Genomic DNA, 10,691 nt, shown 5'->3' on the forward strand with positions numbered 1-10,691 from the left:
ACAGCTGTGGATGGTGTTTTGGTATTTATTATGTCAGCATATTGACGGATAGTCTGCACAGTCTAAGTTACAGTAAACACTTTTTTTTTATGGTTTAAAAGGTGGTTTCCTTCAAAGTTGGATCTCTAAACAGAAAGTATTGAAGTTCCAGGTTCATGTTTTCAGAATGGGCTCAGTGAATGGGCCAACTGGAGTTAGAGGTAGAACTGAATAACCGTTTTTACGTCTGAACACCTCAGGAGTATGTTAACTAATTAAAGTTAGATGGTGTTATGAGTGTGTGATTTATTGATATATAAATCAACTTAAATGGCAAACAGTTTATCTGTGTTGGAGTCTGAGTTTATTAAGTAAATCTCATAACATAACATTAGATTGCTGTTCAATCCAATTCAGTTTCATGTTCTAAAAAAGAAATTTTCAGGAATTAGTGGGTTTTGTTTTTCTCCTCTCCTGTTAACATTTTGTCTTCACATCACTGAAGGGCCATGCGGGTAACCTCTGTGCCAATAAACCTTATTGAATCCTCCATAATCATTTAGCTATTCCTCATTCTGAGTTTTTTCCCCCCAATTTTGATCATTCTCCTATAATAAAACAATCCTTTGGGTGATAGTGTTAGAATAATTATCACTGATGATGCCTGAGTTTATTATACCTTGATATTAGCTGCCTGTTGTGTGTCAAAACTGATGCTTTCCCCAGTAGTTTATCTAATTAGTATCTAATCATTTAATGGAGAGCTGCTTCATTTCAAATTAGATGAATCAAAATTATTGTTATACATCAATTATAGATAAATATTCCCCAAAAATAAATGTTCTCATAAAAAGCCAAAGTATATATTTAAACATCTTTTCCTCTTTTATTTTTTTTTTTAATAGCATTTCAAAATAAGTGTAAAAAAATGAAAAAACTATTATGAAAAATAAATGTGCAGATAACTATGTAATTAAAGGTATAGAGAATGATCTTTTATTTCTGGGTGGATCATCTAAATAAGTTCCGGTGATATGTTTACGTAAGGCTAGCTATCTTTTTCTGTGCATGCACAGGATTATATCTGTGGTCAGCTACGGTTTCAGTCATTGGAGCTCATCTTTCTCAACGTGGTCCTTTGAAAATGGCCGAGGGTCGTGAGGAAAAAGTGTCTACGAAGTGTATGAGATGAAAAGAGGAAAAAGAGGCAGATATATCCCAGAATGGTTTGCGCGGAGAGCTCTACTTGCAAAGCATTATGGGATTTGCTGTCACAGTGGCCCGCTACCCGACAGCGGCGACTCATAACAAAGATGGCGCAGGGACCGCGCATTGGAGGAGGAGTTACGTGACCAACGGAGCAAAAAGCAGTGATCATCTCTCCGAACATTAAGTTAACTGAGTTTGCTATAAAGTCCACTATATCCCCTCTCTATATAGTGATTGAGGGATTTAGGGGTTAGGGAGGATGTTTGAACACAGCTTGTATGAGCTATGAGGACAGTAACTCTTAAATAGAGCGTGCACGAGGAGAAATGGAGTCATGCACGTTCTCCTAAGCATTTAATAGGCGTTCCCTCTGGAGAGCGGGTACAGGGTTGTGCATGTGCATTTGTTTTAAAGTGAAAGGGGCAGGTCTTTTAAAACAATCACGAAAAATCCTTCACAATACCTTTAAATATGTAAATATGTTTTGATACAAAATACATCAATAAAAAAAGTCATGTCTAAAAATAAATAAATATATTTTTAAATAAAGAAATTACAAAATAAGCTAAAAAAAATGCTTATTTATATGTTACATTTTATTTATGATTATATATTTAATAATAGTTTTTAAACATCAGCCTGTCTTTATTTGCCTAATTTTGAATGAAACTGCTTTCCATACTCATTTTCTGTTTATCCAACAATAATTATTAGACTTACTGCCTTTTCAGAAAGGACGCTCAGCTGTTCTCTTATTTTTAATAGCTGTCTTGGGGTCAGGGGGCTTTATCACTTTGTCTTGCAAAGCGCAGCGCTTATTGAGCTTTCACAGTGACAAATACAATAGATGCCAAACCAATAGCTAGAAAGTCCTCAAAGCAAAATGAAGGACATATGTGTGTGTCTGAACTCACCAAACCTTATGATTCAAGTTTGAGTCTGTGGCTGCTTTGCAAACGGAGCTGGGAGTCCATCTGCTCCCTGGACCTAAAGCTTTTGGTGAACTCACTACCTCCTTTTTATCCCCTATTGCTGTTTTTCTACTAACTAGCTTGGCCATCCTAGCCAACGCGACCCAGATTTGCTGAACCAAACGTAGCGTGAGCAGTGGCCGAGCTAAAAGGGCCATAAGATGGTCAGGGTATCATAAGTGTATTAATAAAATGTGTGAATTATAAGAAATCAAACAGTAATTTACTCTTTTCCCAGAGTAGAAACACATATTTACACCCTTCTTCCCAACTCACATGCTCTAAAAAAGCACATCATAAGGAACTAATGTGTGCTTAATTTATTAACATTTTAAGGTCGTAGGAAAGTTATATTTGAATGTCAAATCATCTGGCTTTAACATCTTTATAAATGTACTCTTTATCAGATGATATTGTCCCAAACTTTAGAAACTTTCTATTTAAGAAAATCCCTGTCTTAAAATCTTTTTTTTTTTTCGTTATTTTATGCAGGCCAATTAGTTATACGTCAGCCTGAACACCTAAATTCAGCCAATCATATATCAACGGTCATATGTCAATAAAATTTTTTTCGGTCATAGCATCTTGATTCATATGTCGCAGCTAATATACGCAACGGTTGAAATAAGATATAAGAATCATTTCCTTTCCCATTGAGTTCCATCCCAGTGTTCACGGGGATGGACGTCTGTGTCTTCAGCAGGCGTAGAGCTAACAGAATTGGCAGCGTTGCGAGGCAAGGGCTCAAACATGTACGTCTGTAAGCCTTCTACACCAAACCAAACTTCTGCCACCTTGGCGTCCTCTTCCACAACATTTTCATCCCGACTTTCCTTCTCTAAATAAAAAAATGTATGATGAAGGAAACTCATCTGCTGTCCATAGCGTTCCGTGACAGTGTCGTTACTAAGTGTTACTTGGTCCCAATGTAATTTCCCATTGGGAACCTACTAGCGCTAAGTTGCTAACTGGTTAGCAAGATGCTTCCGACAAAGCCGCCACAATCAAACTTGCTTGCGTACCTTCTGCCACAACAATCCCGCCCCCTTGATAATCGACCAATCACATTCACTTTATTCACTCATGTAAAGTCGTGCACCACTCGGGAGAATTTGGAAATGCAACGGTTGGAACAGCCGCTTCCCTACGACTTTTAACCTGTATAAACTCAATGTACATAGGATGCATCAGCTTATGTGGAAAACAGTCCAGCAGCAGCTTAGCTTTTATTTCTTATGACTTTGAGCTACGGATTTTAACATTTTTATTGCTTTTTGCTCTTCATTTTTATTCAGAAAGAATTTAATTTTTTTTTTTTTTATTGAACAACATTATAAAATAATGACATTGAAAATAATTGTGTTTTTATAACATTTTAGTCTTGTGCATCAGATGAAACAAGTGATGCTTCATTTAATGGAGCCAGTGACTGAGCTTTACAAGACTGAAAATAATGAATCAACATAACCTTAGATATTTAACTCTATAAATTGGAAAAAGGTTGATAAGTTAAGACTTCTATGAGTGAATTTTCCTCTGATCTCCTGTTACAGGATGGCCATCCAGGTGGAGAAGTTTGACTTTGAGAGTTTGCCCCAGCTGGACCAGGAGACGACTCGCCTCAGTAGCCCCAAACAGCTGGAGGAGGAGCGACAGCAGGCCCAAGGCTGCCAGATCAACAGCAAGCTGGACATCTGCTGGAGCATAATATCCTTACAGAGTAGTAGAGAGGCAGTAAAATGACAGCAGACGCCTAAAGGCAGGGCCAGGTTATAATCCTCAGTACCTTCAATGCTCCATCTAGACCTATTGTCAGTGGTACGTTATGGTGCTGATTTTGTTGCCGTTGTTGTCGGCAGTGAGGTTAAACATCTGTGTTTTGGTCGGCAGAGAACCTGTCTGCCTGAACTGACAGATGGAAAGCCAAATGTCTAAAGGTTTTCTGCTTCTAAGCCGGAAAAACAAATTTAGCTTTGATTCTGGGTAATGGATGCAAATTGAAATCAGTTTGGAATGAAATCAGATGGATAAAGAAGATTTAAGAATGGTTTTATATATCTGCAAAAGATCAGATCTAATCACACTGAAAGCAAATGTTTCAGCATTTATGGGCGCTCCTTACCGGGGAAGGCTGCTCTCCTCTCTAAAGGTGTTTAGACGATTTTAGTGGAACAAAACGTCAAATAATAACTCCAGGTAGAAATCTAAGTTATTTCAGACAATAGTTGGAAAACATACGATTTTTCTTCGCTAATTCTTTCCAAAAACTGGAAAAAATTGAAATCTAGATAAACATTTTTTTCTTAGAATAAGTCAATTTGTCTTTGGATTGAGGAGGTAAAAGAGACATTTTGCAAATGGAACAAGACAAGACATTTCCATTTAAAATAAGACATTTCCATTTAAAATAAGAAAACAATTGCATTGTCTTATTTCAAGTGCATTTTATCTAATTTTGCTATTTTAAGAGTAAAAATACTCATTCTATTAGCAAACTCTCATTTATGTACTCAAATACAGTACTTAAAATCTAAAAACACTTAATTTAAGAAATTTGTTATCTTATTGTTATCTTATTTCTAGACAGTTTTTCCAGTGAAGAGAGTTGAACCGTCATATTTTATCTGTTAAATGATAGACTCCCTAATGTGCTTTTTAAAGCCTTCCAAAGTCGAAAAAGCGTCCAAACCTTCAACCTGGACGTTTTTGCATTTTGAATCACGGGCTCTTGACGCTAAACTTTTCAGGCGTTAAGCTGCTCTGGTCTTTTCCTTGTAATCAAGAGAGTGGTTGATACTTTTTAACTTTTAAAGACCTTTTTTAAGTCAGAAAATATCAAAACGTCGTCTGAGCAGTCAGATAATCATGATTGTTATGCTTCTGTTGTTGTTCGGCTCAGCAGATCCTCCAGCATGGATGACAGTGCAGCAGAGATCACAGCTTGCATGTTGTGCTCCTGGATCAGCCTGTCTGATTGGTTGATGCTCAGAGTTCAGATATCCCAACTCCTGCATCCACTGCTCTACATAAATGCTCATGACTCACCATCCCTGGTGCTTAAATCATGGTGCTGGACCCCTTGATGCTCCTCTGGGCTGTTTTCCATAAACTTTGCATATAAAGCACACATCCTGATGCTGAGACTGTATTAATTGTGAACACCCCATTAGCCAATCAGTAAAGGAACACAGTTAGATCAGATTAGTACTTAATTCAATTTAATTCAGTTATTTTATATAGCGCCAATTCTCAACACATGTCAACTCGAGTCACTTTACAGTTCACCAGATCATACAGTCAGATTGATTCAAAGTTTTCTATCTAAAGAAACGGTTTCTGCAGGTCCTTAAAAATCATTAAAAGTCATTAAATTATTATTTTTTAAATTAAGGCCTTAGTTGGCATTAAAATTCATTACATGTTATTATAGTGGCATTTAAAATACTTTATAAAAAAAAAACATGTATACAAACAATTTCAACATACATTGTATCAGATATAACTGGTTGCGTGGTTTTGCGCTGAACTGCTTGCAGTTGATTGTAACGCTGTATGTTCAGAAAAGAAGCTCGAGGCGGAGAAAAGGCTAGAGAATGGGGAAATGCTAATTTCAACAAAAGTGGCTGGAAAATGAGGAATTCGGAACATGGCTGCAGCCCGTCGATGGTTAAGATGACGAAGGATTTTGCCGTGTTTTTGTATATATATTTATATACCGTAAATCCTCTAATATAGGACGGGGCCTTTATTTTACTCTGCTACATCTTGGTCCAGGCCATTATTGGAAGGAGGCCAGAATTAGAGGCAGGCCTCTCTTTCTATTTGATCAGAACAGACTACCAGTGGAATGAATAAAAACAAGATTTTGTGTCTCTTTGAACCTATAAAATACTTGGTTCATTTATTGAAAAGTACAGTTACCATAACGGTGTACAGAACATTATTCAGACATCTTCCAGCAGCTGCAATTTTTCTGCACGGCAATACGAAAAAAAAAAAAGACACAGAGTGGAATCTTGGCCAAACTGACTTGCGAAACAAAGTTTTATAAAAAATGAATGGAAACTGTTCTGCCATCACAACGAAATTTTATTTGAGGCAGGCTAAGTGGAAGTAGGCTATCAGTATCATATATTTCAAGGGAAATTCAGAACAACGAAGGCCAACAAATTTCTGTCATTTTAACAATGCCTGGTTACCACCAGACCTACAAGTAATCAAGTGAGCTTGATGCAGACATTTTTGATTTATGCTCAGAATAGAAGCGTGGTCTGTTCTATATGCTGTGGGTCTAGATACGGCCTAGGCGATGAGGAAGTGGGGGCGAGTAGTCCGACAACGAAGGGACATAACGGCGAAAAAGAGCGGAGATCCAGGTGGAAAAAGGGTCCCAGCATTCTCGCGTTCCTCGATCTTCTAGCTGGTCAAACTTCACGAGTTGTTTTCCACAATTTCGGGCATTAAAAACAAAAAAAGCCGGCCTCCTGTCTGGGGCACTGTCTGCGCTAAGGATGGGACTTCCCATGCTAATGGCTTGGATTCGTTAGCAAAAATTGCCCCCCTGTGGTACTTGTATGTTACTATGACAAGTTGTTGAGGACCGCCCAAAAACATTGTTGGTACTAATTATAGCGCTGGCCTGTATAAGAGCCCGGCCACTATTTACCTCTGCTGACAGCTAGACAGGCCAATATTAGAGACCTGGCTGCTAATGGTATACAGACCAATATTAGAGGATTTACAGTGTATATATATATATAAAATTAAATTTTATATTATATTATAGTTATATAAAATATTACATTTTAATGTAATGTCACATCATCCTAAGACACTTTCACCAGATCATACAGACAAATTAATTCAAAATTTTATATCCAAGGAAAACCAGTTGATTGCTCCGACTCATTGACTGGAAGGCAATCCCTCACGCTAAGCATGCTTGTAGCGACAGTGGAGAGGAAAAACTCCCTTTTAACTGGAAGAAACAGAACCAGCAGAACCAGACTTGGTGTGGGTGGCAAGGCTGCCAAGGCTGTAAAAGGCGGCAGTTCACACTACTTCACACTGCTAAAACAACCACATTGTCTCAAGTTTAAGCAGAAATGATTAGGCTCTGTTCAAATGAATAATGGTTCACAGTCCTCTTTAAGTTTTGAACTGATTCCAAAGCCAGCCTGGTATTTCTGGTCTGGTTGGAAAATAAATTTGCTCTAAATTGGGCTTTTCTTTGATTTAGGGAGATAAGTTAAGCGTTTAATAAATGGCGGTAAGAAAACTATTATTTCTTTATGTTTTAAAAATGTAAAGTCAAACATTCTTATTTTTCACAAAATGACATTTTGGTAGAAACATAATAAACCATCTGCTTCATAAATAGTTCTTCACATCCATAAATCTTCATTTAGTCCATATGTTTCAGTTACCTCCCCAGCACCCTGCCAACCACGCTCTGGCCGCTTCTGCAGAAATGCAGCTCTGCGTTGGTTTGTTGTGGAGTAGAAATACCAAAACCAAAAGAAAACCCAAACATAAGTATTCCATTGCACCCGTCCATGTTGCCCTCCTCAGATTTGATCACGATGGAAGCACTACACGAGATTATTGGGGAGTGCTGGCCTAGTGGTTAGAGCAGAGTGCACTCAGGGTCTCTGAGCAAGACCCTTAACCCTACTCTGCTCCCCGGGCGCGGCACAATGGCAGCCCACTGCTCCCCAAGGGGATGGGTTAAATGCAGAGGTACATTTCTTCAGTGTGAGATCAATAAAGTTCAACTATTGATGTGCTTATACCTTATTTATCTACCACCTTCCTAATTTTCTTCCATATTTTATCATCTTTATAATCGCTCCCATTATTCTAAATACCCCCCCATCTGCCACATCCATAAGAAACCCCTCCGTACACTTAATCAACAGCCCTAATACCTGAGCCATCACACTTGAATCAAATGGCTTTATTACGTCCTCGGTTGATGTTAAGTTCCTCAGTCATGCAAAAGAACCTAACAGTCGGCCTCAGCAGATGGCCGCTCACACTGAGCCTGGTTCTGCTGGAGGTTTCTTCCTGTTAAAAGGAAGTTTTTCCTCTCCACTGTCGCTACAAGCATGCTTAGTGTGAGGGATTGCCTTTGAGTCAATGAGTCGATGCAAGTCGATACAAGTCGATGCATTTGGATAATTTGACTCTATGATCTGGTTGAACTGTAAAGTACCTTAAGATGAAATGTGTTGGGAATTGGCGCTATAGAAATAAACTGAATTGAATTTAGTTATTTGATTCAGGTGTTTTTAAGTAGAGACGCATCTAAAAGGTGAAGGACTAGATTCTGACATCTCTGATCTAAAATGTTACGTATCCTGAACTCCCCCCTTAATTTGGTCAATCGACTGTTTGTTGCTTTGGAGACCAACCCTTATTTTTTCCTCTGTAAGAACATCTTCTCATTCTCATAGGTTCACCTGATGTTGCCTCATTCACACTGTTAGAAGATGTCTAAAAACACTTTGGATTCCCTCTATGGTGTGAATTTTGTATCGTTATTGTTGCAAGCAATGAAAAAATTGTGTAAATTGAAATTTGAAAGAAAAAAAAAAAATCCAAAATTGGAAATTAGAAAAAGGTTTAAATCAAAAAAAGGTTTTGAGAATAATTTAGCTGTTTTATTATTATTATTATTATTATTATTATTATTATTATTATTATTTATTTTTTTTTTATTTTTTTTTATTTTTTTTCAAAATATCCTCTTGTTTAAAATTTAAATTTTGTTAAAGTTTGTCAGACTTTACAACTCAATCTGAAAACTACAGGGAAAAAAAATCTAAATTTTAAATCTGTAAAAAAATTGGAAAAATAAAAAAGGAAGGAAAGGGAAAAAAAATTACAAATAAAAATTTAGAAACAAATACTGAAAAAATGAATCTGAGAAAATATTTACTCAAAAAAAATATATATCTGAAAAAAAGCAATTACTCCAAAAACCCTTTAATGATGAGAGTTTTATTTTTTTCATAGTTTCAATTTTGGGATGCATTTATTGTTTTTTTTATTGCCATTTATGAACATGTTCTTGGCAACAATAATGGAACAAAATTCACTCCATACCTCTTAAACCTCCATGGGATTCCTAAAGGTTCGTCTCTTCTTTGAATTAAAATCCCTAAATTCTCCAGATAGAAACAACCAGTTTAATCCAGTCTCAGTGGCCCAGCGCCACTAACCTTGGATTACCATCAGCTACAGTCCTGCACACGCACACAATTATCTATTTGGAAAAGCAGCTCGCCTCCCAGAATCATTGAAACAGCGTGAATCTGCTTCAGGCTGGGTTTTACTTCACTACATGAAAAACAAGACGAGACATTTGATTACACTGCATATCACACTTCGAGCAAAATGAAAAAAAATCTACTTAAATGTGTAATTTAGGAGCTCTCCGGCACAATATTACTCCTGTTATGGGGATTATTTTCTCAGCAATATGCAGTTCTCTACTAGCACTGAGAAATATACGAGTGAGACGACCGATATGGTAATTTTATGTGAGTGTATGTTCTCCTGGTGGAGGTCACAGTGTGAAATAACAGCGTGGATCTTCATTTTTGTCTCTACGGCTGACCTAAGCTGGTGCTAAAGATCTTCTTCACAGTCGGCCGTCATAGAGCCTCAGTGTAAAACTGTCACTGCCAGAGTAATGCTTTCAGTTTGTCTGAAATACTGCAGCCAGCTGGAAGGAGCAGCGTGTGAGCTCGACCTCAGCGAGCACCGCTGGAGTGTTTGGACGTGTTTCAGAGTGTGCAGATCTGCTTCCAGGCAGCGTGCTCAGCTGCACACCCTCGGCTGGATCTATTTGTTTCAGTTCTAAACTTAGATGTCAAGATCTTGCCCTCTGTCGGCTCTTCTGCTGCTCTCAGTGTTTGTACAAGTCAAAACTATTGATTGTACCACGACTGATGACTTGAAGGCTTAGGTTTGCTGTGGCAAACAAAAGTAGGCAAATGATACAAAAAAAAAAATCAGATGTAAAACTTTTCTACTTTCCAACAGCTCCTGTCACAGCTTGACAATCTAACCAGCGTTTGCCTGATGTACAAAAAAACCTGGCAAAAGTGCTGGCATCCATGGATAAGTTATGAGCACGCTGAAGTACGTTGAAAACACGGGTACACGTCGACATACAGCAAGTATGCCAGCATATGCTCAGACATAGGCCATAAGTTACAGATTAGAGACTGACATTTTTTCGGGAATCCAATGGGTCAGGGGATTCCCGTGGGATTCCTGTGGGATGGGAGTCAGTATTAGTAACGATCACGTGATTGGGACGGTACAGGATTAAACATTAACGGGAGCAGACGGGAGCGGGAGCAAACCAATAGTAACTAAAAAAAAACTAGGATCGATGCCAAAAAATAAAATAAAATAGAAAGAAAAAAAATCCAGTACTAGTACGGCCATTTTGTAGTTTTTTTCCTTGAAGCCTACACTATAATGCCAGTCAAAAAAACTACACGACCCAAAAACCAACAG

General features: G+C 37.8%; 1 protein-coding gene across 3 annotated transcripts in view; it reads left to right on the plus strand.

The window, feature by feature from the left end:
* The window catches only part of trappc9 (trafficking protein particle complex 9), a 359,971-nt gene that overhangs the window by 251,382 nt on the left and 97,898 nt on the right, over positions 1-10,691 (plus strand). For all 3 annotated transcript variants that reach the window (XM_015382744.1, XM_015382743.1, XM_015382745.1), the window contains one exon: positions 3,713-3,866. In XM_015382744.1, the coding sequence (XP_015238230.1) occupies positions 3,713-3,866 (154 nt within the window). The remainder of the gene's footprint in view (positions 1-3,712; positions 3,867-10,691) is intronic.

This window comes from Cyprinodon variegatus, unplaced genomic scaffold (genome assembly GCF_000732505.1).
Source record: "Cyprinodon variegatus isolate N-32 unplaced genomic scaffold, C_variegatus-1.0 Scaffold265, whole genome shotgun sequence".
In the NCBI taxonomy this organism is placed as follows: domain Eukaryota; kingdom Metazoa; phylum Chordata; class Actinopteri; order Cyprinodontiformes; family Cyprinodontidae; genus Cyprinodon; species Cyprinodon variegatus.